The sequence below is a fragment of the Echeneis naucrates genome, chromosome 14, assembly GCF_900963305.1.
Source record: "Echeneis naucrates chromosome 14, fEcheNa1.1, whole genome shotgun sequence".
NCBI lineage: Eukaryota > Metazoa > Chordata > Actinopteri > Carangiformes > Echeneidae > Echeneis > Echeneis naucrates.
Window position 1 is genome coordinate 13872953 of NC_042524.1, and position 17845 is coordinate 13890797.

Below are 17845 nucleotides of genomic sequence, written 5' to 3' on the forward strand. Positions count from 1 at the left end.
CCATATGGCTGTTTTTGTGAATCATCATCAGTCTTTGTAAAGTTCAGCACTTATCTATACCTGTGTATTGAGTGTATAGAAGTAGGAGACCAGACATACATGAGGAAAATATGCTGTGGTATTTCCATGATGTCATAGGTTCTGTATTTATGAAAGTAAACACCTAATTTCAAAAGTGCAACATCCCAGGTTCAGTCCCATTAGGGACATTTTGAAAACTTTTGGGAAACTGGGTAAAAAAAAAAAAGCTTATCAATAGTATTTCTTTAAACATAACAACTTCATGTTAAAAGTGTGAAGACATTATTACTTATTTATTAAGTTGCCAAAAAAAAAAAAAAGAAGCAAAATACAACTCTCAGCAGATTTAGATTTAGATGTTGGTTCTCATGGTGACATCAACTTTTAACAAACTCCCCGTTTCAGAACAGAACAAACTTACAAAATAGCTGTTAATGTAGGTTCCCCTCACTCATAATAAAAAGCCTTTAAAATTGTCTTTAGCATCTACAAAAGGTTTACATAATGTAAAGAAAAGCTGAAATACATATATACTTAGACTCAGCAGACAAACCAAGAGAACTTTCCCTTTTAGTCCTAAAAGTATGATCTGCCCTTGATGATTTATGACAGCCTTGGCAGTGGTGTCATTCATTTTAAATGAAACGTGTTCTCGTGTTAGTATGTTACACAGTGACAGTTGTTTGTTGTGGTGGATGTCGTGAATGTCAGTTCTGTTGGGTTCCTGCCTGCGACTCTGTGCAAAAATGTTACTGCATAGTTGAGTGACTGGAGCAGTCCATGAAGCAGCCAATAGTTATTGCACCCTGTCCCTGTATGTCTGTTTATTGTGTATTTATAGCTACAGTACGTGCACTCAGTATTAAAAAAGACCATTTAAGCACAGGTTTGGATATGTGGACTGTTCACACTTAAAACTGAGACTGAAGCACAATGTAAACAATATGTGTGGATGGGTAGATAAGGTGCTTCAGACATGCTTGTGAATCTTAAATTCAATATTGAAGACATCTAGATGCTTTGTGCTGCCGTAGTGCCCTATGTGGCTTTAAAGTGACGTATCTATTATTAGACTTTGGGTATGTTGTATATCGTTAAGGAGCTGTAGAGAATGTCAAATATTCCTGTTATGATATCTAGTTGCGCAGATTGTTGTGTTATTGTGATAATAAATATAACACAACTGCTTTTTGTCTGGAGTCTTATTTTGTTGGTCTTAGTTACACTGTTACTGGCATTTGTTGACTTGTTTTTGTACGCATTTTCCATTAAATTATGGAGGATCATCATATCTTCACTGTTATTTGATTTGTTCTCAGGATCAAATGTCATTCTCATGGTGCCATGGCAACATTATATGGACCCTCTGCGCACAACTGTGCAGTAGTAAGAAATAAATAGGTCATCTCTTAATATAAAAACATGAGGGACCTGATATGATGAATTAGCCACAGTTCTTTTTTGAGATATATTTTCAATAACCAGTCTTAAAATACACATTACAAGTAGATCTTGAACACTTCAATGCACATATTTAGCTTTGATGGATCAAACATTTAATGCTAAATATTTGGGTGTCATCTCCCAAATGTCTGACTGCACACAGCTGTTTCCATTATTGTATTGATTTGATATTATCAGCAGTGGACAATGCAAAATAATTTGTTCTATATGTATGTGCATGTTACAGACTAAGCCCCCCCCCCTCCTCCACCATAGCACCCTGTAAACTGACCTCTCCCTCTTAATGCATTGACCCCTTTTAATTCTCATGATCCTCCCCCGGCTCTGCATTTTGTAGGTGTGGCAGAACACGGTGCACTGAAGCTCAGCCTTGCTAGTTCCTCATCTGACTCACCCCAGTTTCCAGTGCATTAATGCAGATACAGATGGCATGATCAAGTTTATGACCATCTCTCACATCTGGTTAACAGTCCCAGTGCTCTGAAATCTGATTGTTTGCCTTCAGGGTATGACGCTATTGAGTCATCTGCAGTGTTTATGATGGGTCAGTCCCAGAGCTGTCTCTTAAAGCTTGTGCTGGCCGAATATACAGAGAAATTATAAAACATTCACCATCAAATGCTTTCAAAGAGAGATAAATTCATTTTATTAAAAAAACACATACAATCAAAACATTGTGTATAAAAGACAGTCACATAAGCTTATTCCACCTACAGCGGAATGTTACTGTTTGTCATCGAGCTACTGATGCTTCGAGGCAACACTACGGACCATTTACTATATGAAAATAAGATCCCAAAATGTGAATCATAGTCTTCTCACACTCAACCAGAATCATTTCAAGATGCCAGTTAATGCTGCCGTGCTGATTTGTGTTTTAATCTGAGCACCTAACACCAACCAAACTCTTCAGCCTCACAGAAAACTAACTACCTCCCCCTGCCAGTGACCACACAGAGGCAGAGTGGTGAGTTGGTGTGTTTAAATTAGAGCACCCAGTGATGAAATGAGAATTTGTAACTCAGCTTTTCTGGTTTCTCCTCTAATGGTTTTCAAACCTACAACTGCAAAAGCTTGACGTAAACAACACTGGATGCATCCATTTTGATGGAATTCCACTAAACATATGACCATGATTATAACTCGGCAGAAAAACTCTTCAGTGATTCTGACAACACCTGATTGTATAATATCATGTAAAAATCATGTCATGTACGCAGTGTTACGCACCCAAAGTTACAAATGCATGAGTCTACAGTTTAAACCCAGACCAGAAAAAAAATTCACAAAGGGTTGATCTGTGGTTGCTGCCTGTGCTTTAGGGCAAAAGAATACAGATGAGACCTCGAGCTTAACCATGCACAGGTTCAAAGAGTTTCCAAGTTATAGCCTGTTTTATTTGATGAAACTTAAAATGAACTAAATTGAATGTGCTGGCACAGTTGAAAACATTTTTACACAAAAATTATGAGGTTTTTGTCTCATTTCTCTTTCTAATATCTTTATTACTCAGCTGCCATGTATAGTAGATAAATGTGCAAATATTTCCTTGTCCTCATCACTAATGATGTACGAAATAGCAACCCAAGTATAATACAATGGAAAAATAAATATTTCTATGTGTCCGTGAGTTGGCCAGGAACCCTTTTTGCATTTTTATGTGACGGATGGAGAAGGTGCCGTGGAAACAACCATAAATGGGTGCAGCAGGGAACATAAAAAGACGTAGTGGCTTTAATTTTACCCAAGAAAAATCTTTTTTTTTTTTTTTTTTTTTAAATAGAAGGAAAAAAAAATTGTCAAGACCAGTAAAAAGCAGGTAGCAGGTAAAACATTTAACATTCACAGGCCAAGGCCATCAAGTGGGATATTACTATGGTAAATTCTTCTCGCCACTGATTCCACAGTATTGCTTCTCCCCACAACTGCTCTTGTTTTGCCAGATAGCACAAAATCTGAATGATGTGAGCTCTGAAAACTAAGGCTTGTGGTTTTAAAGAAAGACCAAGTACCAAAAATATTGACATCAGTGACCTTGGGCGATACTGTTTGACTCTCACTGTAGTCATGAGTCAACTGGTGACCACTAGCATGAGAGCTTTACTGAATTATTTGTTGAGAAAAATAAAGAAATAAAAATATGAGCACCATTTTTTGGCATCTCTGCATCCTTCTTTGGTGACCAAGAGTAAGAAATGTTGTGGGAGGGATGAAGAAGATAGTGTTTTATCACTTGACGTGAAAAGCACAAGATGAGGAAGAGCAGAGCAGTGCCGTGTTTTTAAAGCTCCTCCAGCGAGCAGTAAGGCCGAGGTGAGTTAGTCCAGTTGGTAAGGGTCTTTGTTGAACAGAGGCTCTGTCCACCAGGGATGAAAAATCCTTGGCAACATGTCATGAGCACCAGCTATCAGTCTGAGTCATAAGTAGTCTCAGATAAAAGGAGATCATCTCTATATGTATGTATGCGTACACACACATATGTGTGTGTGTGTGTTTGTGTGTGTGTGTGCGTGTCTGTGTGCGTGTCTATACATATACACACGTGCACACTGTTGTACAAAAAGAAACAAAAAAATCCCTGAAGTGTTACTCATGTTTTGTATTGAGGTTTGTAAAAACGGTGTCAGTGACTCCAGCCCATGAGGTGGCTGACACGGGCTTTTTCAGTCATTCGCCGTACCCGTCCTGAGCGGGACATGCCCAGGTTGAGGGGGTCGTCTTTTGACCCATGGCCATCATCCTCTGAGTCGTCCCTGTACAGAACTGTCCTGCGGCCCTGGTTGCGTGTGTTCACCCGCCGAGACTTGCACTGGTTGCCTTTCAGTTTGGTGGTGGCAGCTGCTACTGCTGCTGCAGCCCTACTCTGCACTTCAGAGTTGTTGTCCTCGTCCTCCTCCTCCTCATCTTCCTCATCTTCCTCCCCTTCAGGATCCTCTTCGGGTTCCTTCTCCTCCTCCTCCTCTTCTTCTTCCTCCTCCTCATCTTCCTCATCTTCTTCCTCCTCCTCTCCGTCATCCTCTTCGTGCCTTACATTGACCGGTTGTTGCTGCGTCTCCTCCTCCTCCTCCTCCTCTTCTTCTTCCTCCTCCTCCTCCTCCTCCTCCTCCTCCTCCTCCTCATCGTCCTCTTCCTCGTCGTCGTCGTCATCGTCATCGTCATCCTCCTCCTCCTTTACTGGCAGCTGCACTCGTGCTCTTTTAGGTCTCTGTGCCATGTCCTCCCCTCCTTTGTATCTCCTTTTCCCTGAGGCCACCACCTTACCTTTACCTAACAGGCGTATTGACAGGCAGGGGGCTTTGCTGTAGTCATGATCACCCCCTTCCACATACTTCTCCCCCTCAGAATCAGAGCTGTTCTCTGAGTCTGAAGATGATGATGAGGAGGAGGAGGATGATGATGATGATGATGAAGTGGATGATGACTCTGATGAGGAGCTGTTGGATACAGACGCCTCCTCGTCATTGTCAGACTGCAGCTCTTCTCGCCTGGGGCGCTGTCTGGAGCCGTTGCTCAGATGCAAATTACGCTGATGCCCTGATGCAACACAAGAGGACGGTGACTCATATCTGCATCATTACTGTCAACGCCACATTCAAATCAAAGATGTTGAGACACTTTTGTTCGAATGCTTTGCTTAGGATACCTGACTTCTTCACTGGAGTTGTTCGGCTGCGGGTTACCCGATGCGGCCCATGGTTTCTGGTCTCGCTACTTGTCCCTGAACTTGGGGAAGAAGGCTGCACGTCTTCTTCATTTGCTACACTGCTGCTTTGTTGAGCTGAAGCAAAAACACAGCGCTTATTATAATTCAAAACTCCAAGTGATCACTAAAGAGATTATTGAGATAAATATCCACATTAAACTTCACGGGACTCATTGAGATCTTTCAGTCAGTGAATGGACAACACTGCTCACATGACTGAAATTGAAATGAACTTAAGTTGTGCCCAAAACAGAATAAATGCCTCCATAAAGTTGCAAATAGAATTTGTCTGTTTAAATACAAGTGTGAAAAATAGTCTGTCTGTTGACCACTTTTATATTTCATAGAAGCCATTACCTTTTTTTTTTAGTAATTTTTATTTTTTTTTAGCAATCTGTGTCGTACAGATAACATTTATCTGTACAACACTTAATAGCACAAAAAAGACCTATACAAAGCAGTAAGGCAAAGTGGTTTTGCAGTCTCACCCTGATATGGTCTCTGAGAGAGATTCTTTGTTGAGGTCTGGGATTTTTTTGGCTTCAACACCTTCCCTGACTTGTGCTTCCCTTTAGAACTGGACATGGGGACATGGATAATAGAAGCAACATTTCTGAGCAGTTATTTACAATATATGATAATTCAAGAAACATCTTGTCCAATACAAGGTTAGGACTAGAATCTACATCACAGAAAACAACAATGGAAAGTCTGTGTATATTCTCATTCATCTAGGTCATAGTCATATCTGGCCAACAACTGAATCGAAAAGCAACTGGACTGAGGACTTAGGTTTGTCAAAGACATTTCGCCTCTTCGCATCCTGTGTAGACTGGATTGAACAAAAGATCTTTTGTGATAAAGTGACAACTTTCTGAATGAGACTTAGTACCTTGGGGATGGACTAACAGGTGGAGAACTGCCTCCGTTGTGCAATCTGTTTCTGTAACTTAGCCTCTGACGAGCCCGCCGCTCATTCTGCAGGGCAGACTTGTAGTCGGAGATGATGGAGATTATTTGTTTCTCAAAGAATGCCGATAAATTGAGGGTCATGGTATAGATCTAAATGTAAAACAAGAAGGTTGTCATGAAACTAATAGATTACCATTTTCCAGACTTTATACATCTATAATGCTACACTTCTCTTATTTAACAGCTGCTACTTTACCTGTGATTTCTTGTTGGGTGTGTAAGCTTTAGAGTTGCTGAAAATAAGGCGGATGTCTTTGGCAAACTCCATTGGGTTTTCATAATTCCCAGCAACAAGCGTCTCTGACACTGTACCCAGATCCATGGGCGTGTCGATGATTTCCCGATAGTCCTGAACAAAAACAGATGATTATTTTAATTTGACAATTTCTTTTAATTCCACATTTCAAGTAAGTATGAATTGTTTTCTGACATCATTGAACTCATAATGTAAAGTGATAGATTTTTTTTTTACTGGATAATCAAAAAGATCCACAGGTTGTCTGAATGGTTCTGAATCAGGGGAGACTCTCATCTGATGCAGCAGCTCCCGACATTGACTTCTCCATGCTTTCACATCCAAAACCACACCACGCTTCTTAGAATTTGATTTGGAACCCAGGCAGAAAAAAATAATTTTATTATTTTATATTTGCTAAGAAAGTGCATGAGGTAAACCGGCCTCCTTTTCTTCTTACCTGATGTCCTGTAGATGTCCCTGGAGTGTCAGAGTCAACATCCAACTCAGCCTGCAGGGCAACAAATACAAGCCTTGGTACTTATTTACAGCCACAATAATATTTACTCATTCACAAGAATAAGAAGAAACAGGCATTGTGATGTAAAAATAGATTTACATTTGTATACAAAACAACCCAGCTCTCTCACCTCAGCTTCTCCTCCACTGCTGTTCTCACACCTCAGTTTGTGATACAGATCCAAGATGTCTGTGCAACTCTGGTCCCTAAAGAAGAAGAAGAAGAAAGAAGATAAAGGAATCCCAGATACATGTAAACAACTCCTGGTCACTGTTATTCTAAAAAGGTTATGTCCAGTGTGAAAGCATCAATAAGTCTTACCCGATGTAGTGCAAGAGAACATCAGTCACCACCTTGGCAGCTGCTACAATGGGACTTTGGGGTTCATTGAAAGTGCTTGCATTATGTTCAATGTAGCGCACCTCCCACATTAATGCAGAGATCCGCCTGGAGCAGAAAAAGATCAGCATGTGAAACTCCAATGTCAGGATTTGAATATCACATATGTGAGGACATGGTGTTGGGAAAAACAGTGTCTTGGTGAGGTCATGTGTTCAGCTTCACCTGTAGAAGCGGTTCTCCAGTCGTTTGTGGATGGTGCTGAGGTCAGTTGGGTAAGCCACTGCAGTGCAGTACAGAGGGTAGTCCCGCAGATTTACAGGTGATGCAAATGCCTTGGCTACATCTTTGTGAAAACAAATATGGGATCAGATGATGAACAAGGTCAGAAATAAACCATACCCTAACAACCCTTTGATGACTTACCCAGTGTAAGAAGCTGCTCAATGCCATGGATGACTCTCTCACAGTCTTCATCCCGTGTGTGAGCCCCCCACTCTCCTTCCTGAGGCTTATAAAGCAGAGCCTTCAATTCCTCCTCCGCCACCTCAACCCCATCACCAACGTGTTCTGGCAAAGCAGCTGATGGAGACACAAAAATTTAAGTTGTATTTAGTTTGTCAACAAAAAGTAGTAACTATGAATTGCAGATAATAGTCAGTACCAAAAATTATAAAATGCTATTATTGCTTTTTAATGTTCAATACTATCATTAAAATGTAAGAATGTAACATTGACATCATTGTTTCACATTCTGCTGAACATTAGTTGAGCTTAATTCTGTGACATAATTGACAAGAACATTTATATTTTAAATGCATCAGGCTCCCAAAGTTCCTTAAAATTAAGCAGCAAGTGATCTAAAAAAATTTACAGCTGGTCACTGCTGGTTGCAAATGACCATGTTCAACTTTTTTGCTTTCATTTTTATTTATTTTTTTAGGGCTATTGATCTGACCAGTCAAACTGGAGACCTGCTGCTCAGGGCACACTCATCCATATGGAAAATGCCCTTACTACTCAGCCATAGCTCCTTTATGCAGCTTTTTTAAATATATCCCATTAATATTTACTTGAGTTGTGAATCCAGTTTGTGTTTTTTTCTTTCTGAATAACTCTCTTTTCTAAGGAGATTGTTTTTGATACACAGCCTGTGGTCTAGATTTACAAACAATACTGTTCCCACATAATTTTCCAATTTGTATATTAAGGTATATTTTGCACATGTATTAGATGTATATTTATAGGTAGTTATCACAGTATGGGTTTATAACAGGGTTAAAACCTTCTACATTTGAATGTAATCTCCAAAACATCTTCTTTAAAATATATTGTTACACATTTAATATCAGTAGAAAATCTCTACCAATATTACTGACCTTCCTCAGGAATCGGCTCCATGTCCCAGGGACTCATCTTTTCCCGCTCGCCATTATCCCACCTGTTTAAATAAAGAAGAAAAAACATTAGAAGGCTATTCTACCAAGTCGTGTGGGAGATTAAAATCACTTATCCGATTAACTTTAATGAAAAGTTATACTGAGTCAGCAAAGAAGAATATCATATTAGCAGAAAGTGCAGTTGATGCATTATGTTGGAGTACAGAAATCCTCCAGCAGCAACAAACACACAGACGTACTTCACTGCATAGCACTGAAACAGGCTATCTGGATACTCTGGCTGCAGAGGCTCCTGATCTTCTACAGAGCCAAACCACCAAGCGTCATCAATGATGCTGCGAAATCTCATACCTGTGGAGAGCAAAGGGGGAAAGGGATCACACAGAAGGGAATGACAGCACAATGTCCTGAAAAATGAATGTTAAAGGAAAACACCTCACTTCAGAAAAGATCTGTGGACTGACTGACCTGCTTGCCAGTTGTGCTCTTTCGCTTCGTTGTAAAACTGCTGCAGTACCAGAAAATCTATGACATCAGGCATGTCATGGTACCTTGGGGGCGTGGGAATGAAATAGTTGTGATGTTCAAGTTCTCATAAATACAAAAATACTTAACATTTCTAATACTTTTTATATTTATCTTGTAGATATTGTATTTAAATGCTCACTTTAAAGAGAAAGACTCGTTGGTCATTTTCCCTGAGACTGGATCTAAGAATGCCAGTTTGAGGCAGCAAAGGGTGGGAGGTCCCACTTCATACTTGATTCCGACCACCTTTACAGATTCCTGGTCCTGAAGGAGCAGAGCAAAAATCCATAATGCTTGGGGAAAGAGAACCTGAGACATGCTAAAGGTTTGTTGCTGATGTTCATTTGAAATAAAAAAGACACAAAGAGTGGAATTCTAATACTAATGTTGGAAGTAGATCAAAAAATGTGCAACTTATGTGCACCAGTGTTTTTCTTTTACTAACATTCTGCAAATGAGGGACATTGTGCCAAAAGAACTTTGTGGGGAGGGAGATCTGGCAATTTATGTACGTGAGAGACTACAGTGAAATGCGAACATGACTGTCAGATGACCAGTTCTCTGATAGAACACAAAGTTGTGTACTGTGTCTCACCCTGAGATTGAGTCTGTTCCATGGCTGCTTCTGAGGGTTGATGCTGTAGGCCTTGGCCCTGCGGACTGCCCTGACATAAGCCTGATGCCCCTGTTTGAAGTAGATGAGCTGTAGGGGGAGGAGGAGAGCTGTTATTAAAAGGCATTCAATATTGTGTACTTTTGTTTTGATTACAGTAACAGCCTGTACCTCATCTCCCATCTGTGGAACAAAAGGAGAGCGGTGTGGAATAGTCTCCATTATCCATGATGGTGGTAGCCACTCCTCTGCATCAAGCCCGCCCAGAGAGGATGCAGGTTTCTGAGTGTAGAGAGTTTGTCAGGACATTTCAGGATGTGTCTTGCGTGAGATAGCAGTTAAAACCTGGAGCACAACCAATGTGTTGCACAATGACATGTATGTGAATACATCAGCTGCAGGTAATTGAGATAACCTGTTTTGTCTCTTTGGGCTTCTTTTTCTTCTCATTTTCCCTCTTCTTGGACTGTTTTGCCTTGTCATCACCTTCCTCCTCCTCAGAACTGCTGTAACCTGCAGGTTGTACAGGCCTCCTAGTTGTTCGCTTTGGCGGTTGGAGATTGATCCCAGCATCAGCGGTCCAATCAGAATATTCACTGGAAGAGTCGCTAAGATCAAAAGAGGGGTCTAGTTAGGGATGGGTCTGTATCAACTTATCTTGAAAACAATGCTCTGTCAAAGATATCAACCTGGAGCTGCTTTCACTCTGCCACTGAGCTTCGCCATCTGAGGAGGCTTCACTTTGCTCAACCTGTTCTGCTGCCTGTCAAAACAAAGACAGACAACACCTCTGCAATTATAAATGATAAAGATTGATTCTGGCTTAATGGCCATTTTAAATAAGTAATTCCATTGCTTTTCTATTTTCAGCAAGGGTTAGGGTTTTTTTTTATCATTTTTGTCATTCAATTAAAAAAGCTTTAATTTACATTCAAAATATTAGTGAATGTATCCAGATTAATGACAGAATAACTTTATATGAACAATGCAATTCTGTTGATAAGCTTAGATTTACAGAGTAAGAACGTACATCTCCATCGCTGTCAGAGTCTATCTGGCTATTGGAGTTACGCCTGGTGCTTGGATTTCGGCTCCTGCTCCCAGGACGGCGGACTTGAGCTGAGCGGGTCTGATAGGCATGGCGCTGTTGCTTTTTCTTGGTTGGCCGTAATGAGCGAAGGCGTGAAGTTAATGGATCACTCTGCAAAGTGTGGGAAAAATAATGAAACAAATAATGAGAGCAGGAATGAAATTGCATAGACAGTATTTTTAATTTGAGAAGGAAGCCATCAAAGTTAACAATAGTGTACCTTGGTTGCACAAGATACTGGTTTCTTCCTCCTCTCTGCATTGTATAAAGAACATTCCATGTCACCTTTGGCTTGTCTGCATCCCTCCGAAACTCTGATTTAAAAAAAAAAAAAAAAAAAAAAAAAATTCAACCCCATAATCAACCAAACACACCTTAAAAATCTCATCTCCAATATGTATCACTGTAAAGTGAAATAACATTTTCGTGCAGTCTTCTCACCGAAATACACCTTGCTGCACTTCATTGACCACCACCCTGCGGCTCCAGGCCAGCAGGTCTCTCTCAGTAGCCACCTGACTACGCAGGGTGTTATGCTGCATCTGCCACAATCCATCCACCTGTCCACTTCTGCGTGGTCCAACAGTAGGAGAGGAGGCCACCATTTCTGCTGCATCACCTCCTACTGACAAAATTCCTTGTTATTATAATGCTACTTGAACAATATACCAACTTTGAAAAGTTCATAATATTTAAAAACCAAATATGTAAAAAATTTTGTACAGTAAGTTATACAACTTATCAGTATTTTCTGACAATATAAAATGCACCCTGAAACATACCCTCTGCTTCTTCAGCCTGCCGTTCAGCATTCTGACGCTCATCTTGCTCATTCTGTAACTGTCTGATCAGATTGTCCAATATGCTTTCTCCATCTGCTGTTTGCTGGCCAAGTACCTGTTCAACCAACTCTCCATCACCTAAACCACACAAAGGCAGACATTGAGTCACACTGTTGTATTTTCTATATTAATACTGCATTCTGAATGATAGTCATAATGAGGTAGCAGGTGTTACTGTTAGCCATGTATCCAAGCTGAGGTATCAGCTGATCCTCCTTGCAGTTTTCTCTTCCTGGCACCAGGCGCTGGTAGTGGGGTGGGTGAGGATTCCCATCAACATCTACCAGGAAGGGTGGAGGCATTAGATGAGGAGCCTGCTGTGTCTGCTCATCCAGGACATAGTTATTGGAGTCCCGAATAAGAGGTCGGTAGTCCGTGTGAAAGAACATCTGGTCAGGAATCTAGAGTGGATAGAGAGTAAATTTGTGTAAAAAAATCTGGTAAAGAAAAAGTTCACACCACCATAAGTTAATGGTAAATATACTGGGAAATTATCTATGTATGTATTTATAATTGAGATATTTGTCAATAAGCAGTTTTATGATGTTACCTTTTCGTATGGTCTACTGCAGCCGAAGCCAAAGATGAGCAAATGGCCATGTGAGTCAGTGCAGGCAAAATGCTGTCCATCAGCTGAGAATTTGCAGTCAAAAATAGCACCATGACCTTGCCCTTCGATCTGCAAATAAACGTTTTCATAAGAACTTTTAAATAATGAAATGCTACAGCAGGGTGACTTTCTATGTTGATCAGTTACCATGTTGAAGAAGTTACGGATCTTGGCTCCTTTGGACAGGTCCCAGATGTAAATGTTGCCATCATGGCCAGCAGATAGTATGATGCGGGAGTCAAATGGATGCGCCTCCATCACGAACACTTCATCATCATGACCCTTGAATAGAAAGAGAACAAACATCAAGAGTTATCAGTTTGTCCAAAGAAGTTGTTGTATTATTATTATTTCTCCTGAAGGAGCTGCACTATAGAAACCTCAGCCACTCACAGACAAAACGTGCTGAAGCTGCCCAGAGGTTGCGCTCCACACTTTGAGCAGGTAGTTTGACACTGCTGTGATGACTGTGCTATCTGTGCGGTCCCAGGCCACCATGGTCACCACCAGTTTGGTTTTATCATCTCCATTAGCAGCAGTACTCCTGAAGGAAAACAGCCCATCAGACACGATACTTGAAGACAGAAGTTGAATCCACTCTGTAAAACTACTCTTACCCTGGAAGTCTGGCAGTCATGTCTAAAGTGATGCTCTTCCACTCTTGTTGCTGGTAATGCCAGATCCTGGCTGTGCCATCACGACTGCCGCTCACAAACCTTAGACTTGACAGACATACAACGATACACATGTAACTGTCTAAAGGCTCCAAAACACAACAAATAGGTAATTCAGAGCTGCCACACACACAGACACACACTCACCTGTCACTGTTATTGCTAAACTGGACAACAACTACTTTGTCCTGAAAACAGAAAAAGATATGCATTTCAGTTACATCAAACTTGTTTCATTTAATTATTAAAAACAGAATGATGCTGAGCAAAAGAATCAGTGTGTTGTCCTTACAGTGTGAGCATCCATCTCAGAAACCTTCATCGGAGTTTCAGCTCCAAGGTAATAGACCCTGATCATGTGATCAGTGCTACCGGTAGCCATGAACATACCACCTATTATCAGTGAAGACCAAATGAAATTAAAAAGACAGTCTTTAAGAAGTTGTTTTGTTGCTCTTCATATTTGCAGATGTTGACTATATCTACCAGTGAATTGTAGAACTGTTCTGTGCAATTTTCAGAGAATGTTTAAAGGTTTTTAAAGTTACAATTAGAGTTAGATAATATGAGTGAAAAAAAAATCATTAAAATTACTTTAGCAGACTTTATACTTTTCATTTCAGTTGGAATGGTAGTTTTTGCATTTTATACTCACAGAAAAAGAAACATGATGTGATTTTTATTAAGTCTTGTGCCAAAAAGAATGTTCCCCGGTTGAAATTTTTAAACTTCATCTAAACTTCAACTTCAGCCCTACTTCCTATGTAAGCCGTTGTTCGGTTTCTATCACTGAGAGTGTCTTTTCATTTGCTGATATAAGTTAATGAATATGGATAAAACTACAGCAGATACCACTTAATTTTATGAAAATTACATATGATCATGAAGCAGGGAAATATACTTACCACTACTGAATGAGGAAGTAGAGACCTGTACTCCTGGACGTGATCGCTCAACAAACTTCACTGGCTGATCACTAAAGAAAGAGGAAACGTAATTTTTTTAATAAAGCCTTATATAAAATCAATTATAAAGCTTTAAAATACATTTCAAACACTTACTTGAATTTCATGGTCAATGAGTGCCACTTCCAGAAACACACCATGCCGTCTGCTCCTGTCGAGGCCAGGTACCGTGTAGTCCCTTTGACTGCAGGGCAAAACTTAAGGGAGAGAAAGTCAGTGTTGGCTTATCACTGGCAAGACTGACAACAATTTTATATCAAATTAGATTAAATGCCTTCAGACTTGTCGTAATATAACTTTAAGTGTCAACTTCAGTTATTTTTTAAAAATCCTTCATTCTGGATATTAACACAAACTCTTTTGAGTGCATTACTCTCACCTGTATGGATGTGATGGAGGCAGCATGGGCCTGTAGAACAATGATGGGTGCACAGGTACGTAAGCACCACACCCTGATGACTTTGTCACAGCTGGCTGAAGCAATGAGTGAATTTTCGTGATTGATGGCCATGTCACAGATCTCTGCTGAGTGGCCGCGAAGTGTTGCCAGAAGCCGGCCGTCATCTGTGGCCCAGATTTTCACCAGGCAGTCATCTGAACCCTACAGATTTAGATAGTGGCAATGAAATTCACCAGAGGGTATCACTGGAGAGTAGAACGGCACTGTAACATAGGACCTGGAAGCATTTTTAATCTTTCCCTTGTTAGAATAATCCTCAATTGCATTTTTTTCTTTAGCAAAATTTTCAGAGTTGGCATAGATGTGAAATACATAAGTAAACACAACAAGGCAGGCACATTAGACAAAGGGGGGTTTCAATAATCATCTCTCACCGTAAATATCCGACGACCTGTGCGGTCAAATGCTACACAGTAGACTGAGGAAAGGTGGCCAAGTATACGCTTGTGTATCTTCATGTGTTGGTAAAAGGAAGATGGCAAGGCCTGGCCAAAACGAGCTGCTCCTGCGGCCTGGCGTGCCCCCATGATGGACACTTGATATTTAAACATGCAAACATGATTAGCATAGACTGTCTCCTAAAATACTATAAATTTAAAGGAAAATTAAGTTTCACCCACCAACACTGGGAGCATTTCCATGGCTGACTGGGGGTTCTGGGGGACGGCCTCGATGGAGTGCAGCAACAGCTGAGCCACTGCATACTTTGTGACTGCAACCTAAATTATACACATAATAAAGTATATTTTTGTAACTCATTATTAGTTTGGAAACAGATCTACTGCCAACACACCACACTCCAATGTTCCAACACTACAAATATGAGGAGTGTGCATAGACAGAGAGAAAACTGATGGATGGCAGGAAAAAGCTCACTTTTGGTGGTACGAAGTAAGGACTGTCTTCCTAGCCCCAGAAGTGTTTGGACTCCAGGAACACTAGGTGGGATCTCCTTCTCTATGAGTGGGCCTATCCGCTGACAAACACGGAGCAGATAGTCTGCAGGAATGTGCTGGTTCAAAATCACCTAGAGTAAGTAATATAGCATTTAATCACATACACCAAAGCATTATAATCTCAGTTGCATTCCCAAAAATACTAGAAAAAGTAAGTAAAAGTAAAAAATAAATAAATAAAATAAAATAACTCAAGCTAATTACAGAACTGTATTTCTGGGGAAGCTGTATTAAAGACTTATAAATCTGCCAGTGGTACATCAGGTGAGAATCATCTTGTAATGGAAATACGCTACATATAAAACCTTCTGGATAATATACCCTTCAATTTGCTTTAGTCAATTTAGTCAGTTGTTATTATAGCAGAAAAACTGTTTAATGGAGGCTCTCTAAAGCAAACGCATCTTCCTGTACAGCAATTTCTGTACTCTAACAGCAGACACACAAACATATTGCCTCAATGTGTTCGCTCAAATAATTCCACCATCTAGTTCTAGTTTATTCTCTCTTTAAACATGTAAATCTATATTTATATTTTTTTCCTTTTATGATTTTTATGATTTTTTGTTTAAATACTGTCCTATTAGAGTAATTTAAATTTTGTTGCATGGTTTTGTGATACAGTAAATTGAAAAACAAGCAGGAGAGTGGGAGGGGTGATGGGAAAAAAATGGGCGGGACAAAGCTCGCGATAGCCAATCAACAGAGTCTTCCTGTTCGCTCGAAACTACAACTGCTGTTTCATTGGCTCCGACAGAAGACAGACAGCTCATCTGATGCGTTTAGGCCTATCACTACCCGCCCTCGTCGCTTTTCAGCCTGCTGGTCCACACAATAGCAAAGCCCCTTGTAAGTAATTTCTCCACAGGCCTGCACAAATACAAATGTTTAAATCTCTTCTAATGAACGTAAACACACAATCACCCCGTCTGGTGTGTATAGATGACAGAGTTAAAAATAAAGACATTTCTTGAGAGGTAACCGCCGGCTAAAATGAGTTATAAAGACGATTGATTACAAAGTTAATTATGACAATTCACACTCACCCAGTCTTGAAAGGTCCGTTTGTATTTCTGTCCGTCCCAACTCCATCGCTGAGGGACCAACTAAAGTTAAAAGACAAGCTAGTAAGAGATGGCACCAAAGTGCCACTTTCGTCCCGGCTCGGCTACAGCTTTATCCATCACCACCCGAATAACAAAAAAAAATGCAACTCCAAAAAGCGACCAAATAGGAAGCATTGGGGAAACCAGATGTGAGAATACAAACAGAAGGGTGTCGCTGAACCTACCTCATACTCCTCCAGCTCCTCAATCAGAATCTAACAACACAAGAGAGGACACGGTTAGCATTGGCGGCTAGCACCAGCTGTTTATTTAAAAGAAATATCATCGGGAATTTGCTAATCTTTCTCTAATTTACGAGCGTTACCTGTGCTGCTTTTTTACAAGGCCCAGACTGCAGAAATCTGGCAATGAGGTAATACAGTTCTGAAAGGAAAAGGGGGACAAATTAGCTCGGTATTGATAACAGTTACTATTGAGCCAAGCTAACGTTAGCTAGCGCCTGATACGTTCGGTTTACTTAGCTCGCTAGCTGACGGACAACAGCAAACTGTAGAAATGTCAAATGTTTTGTCGGGAGTCAGGTGAATCGTCAGTACTCACCGGCTTCGATCTGTGAACACTGTTCTCTTGCCATCACTTGATAAGACGGGCGACATTAAGACAAACTGTTGTTTTAGCTTGCGCGTTAGCCGCCGGCTAGCTAACACTAGCTAGGTGTGTGTAGCTAAAACAGGCTAGTGAATGGCCTCCTCCTTTCTCAAGTTGTTTCCAGACCACCTGGTGCTTTGTGTTAGCGCCCTCCAGTGAAACTCTGCTATACTGAGCGCCTTGTTTTCCCTTTCGGAAATGTATAAACACGAATTATATTTACATATTAAACTGAACAGCCAACATTTTCAGACAGACTGTAGGTGTGACTTTGAGCATTTATCGATGGGATACATGCTTGTACCCTACTGCATTTATTTCTATTTGAAATTTAACAGCTGAAAAACGAAAACAAGTTTTTTATATTTATTGGCAAAAAAATGCATTTAACAATATAGTTATACGAAATGTATACTATTACAGTTTATTTGTAGGCTGCCGTACTGGAAATAGCATCTGGGTCTAATTTTAGGAGAGGTCCACTTGACCTTTGCAGTAAAAACAAAGTGGGCATTGTGAAGTGGTAAACCACATATTGGCAGATTGTACAACTAACAGCAATACTATGGTAATGTCATTCGGCAAAGTCGTGGGATCTTGCCAGATAATCCCAAGAAATTTTCCATACTCACAATGTACAGTTTGTGGTTTTTATTTGTAATAGATGGAGCTATAGTGAGGCAAATATTGAGAGCGAGAGTAGGTGCCATGCTTGCTTTGTAATCGACAAATGTTGTG

The 17845-nt window shown here is 40.4% G+C and overlaps 1 protein-coding gene across 2 annotated transcripts; it reads right to left on the reverse strand.

Annotated features, from left to right (window-relative positions):
- Nucleotides 1-3218: 3218 nt before the first annotated feature.
- brwd3 (bromodomain and WD repeat domain containing 3) lies at nucleotides 3219-17249 on the reverse strand. Of its 2 annotated transcripts, none has more exons than XM_029519639.1 (40): nucleotides 17060-17249; nucleotides 16824-16882; nucleotides 16684-16713; nucleotides 16439-16498; nucleotides 15313-15463; nucleotides 15057-15155; nucleotides 14811-14971; nucleotides 14356-14577; nucleotides 14073-14173; nucleotides 13917-13987; nucleotides 13304-13404; nucleotides 13159-13199; nucleotides 12955-13059; nucleotides 12731-12881; nucleotides 12485-12619; nucleotides 12278-12406; nucleotides 11903-12128; nucleotides 11668-11805; nucleotides 11327-11510; nucleotides 11106-11199; nucleotides 10826-10996; nucleotides 10485-10558; nucleotides 10211-10403; nucleotides 9967-10077; nucleotides 9778-9885; nucleotides 9322-9446; nucleotides 9123-9205; nucleotides 8894-9005; nucleotides 8634-8695; nucleotides 7681-7836; nucleotides 7480-7600; nucleotides 7237-7362; nucleotides 7046-7121; nucleotides 6856-6906; nucleotides 6633-6752; nucleotides 6357-6509; nucleotides 6081-6250; nucleotides 5677-5765; nucleotides 5129-5263; nucleotides 3219-5019 (listed from the first exon to the last, which is right to left on the reverse strand). In XM_029519639.1, the coding sequence occupies exons 1-40, from the start codon at nucleotides 17091-17093 to the stop codon at nucleotides 4109-4111; spliced, it is 5439 nt and encodes a 1812-aa protein (XP_029375499.1). In that variant the 5' UTR covers nucleotides 17094-17249; the 3' UTR covers nucleotides 3219-4108. The 2 variants fall into 2 exon arrangements, with proteins under 2 accessions (XP_029375499.1, XP_029375498.1); XM_029519638.1 differs by having other exon boundaries at nucleotides 6633-6755.
- Nucleotides 17250-17845: the final 596 nt, after the last annotated feature.

Bases quoted from the DNA above. Each gene is read 5' to 3' on its own strand.
- brwd3 (XM_029519638.1), bottom strand. From the start codon at position 17,093: ATGGCAAGAGAACAGTGTTCACAGATCGAAGCCG. The intron at 11,200-11,326 runs GTGAGAAGACTG...TTTTTAAATCAG, and splicing joins GTGCAGCAAGGTGTATTTCG to AGTTTCGGAGGGATGCAGAC. The intron at 5,020-5,128 runs GTATCCTAAGCA...GTGTTGCATCAG, and splicing joins AACTCCAGTGAAGAAGTCAG to GGCATCAGCGTAATTTGCAT.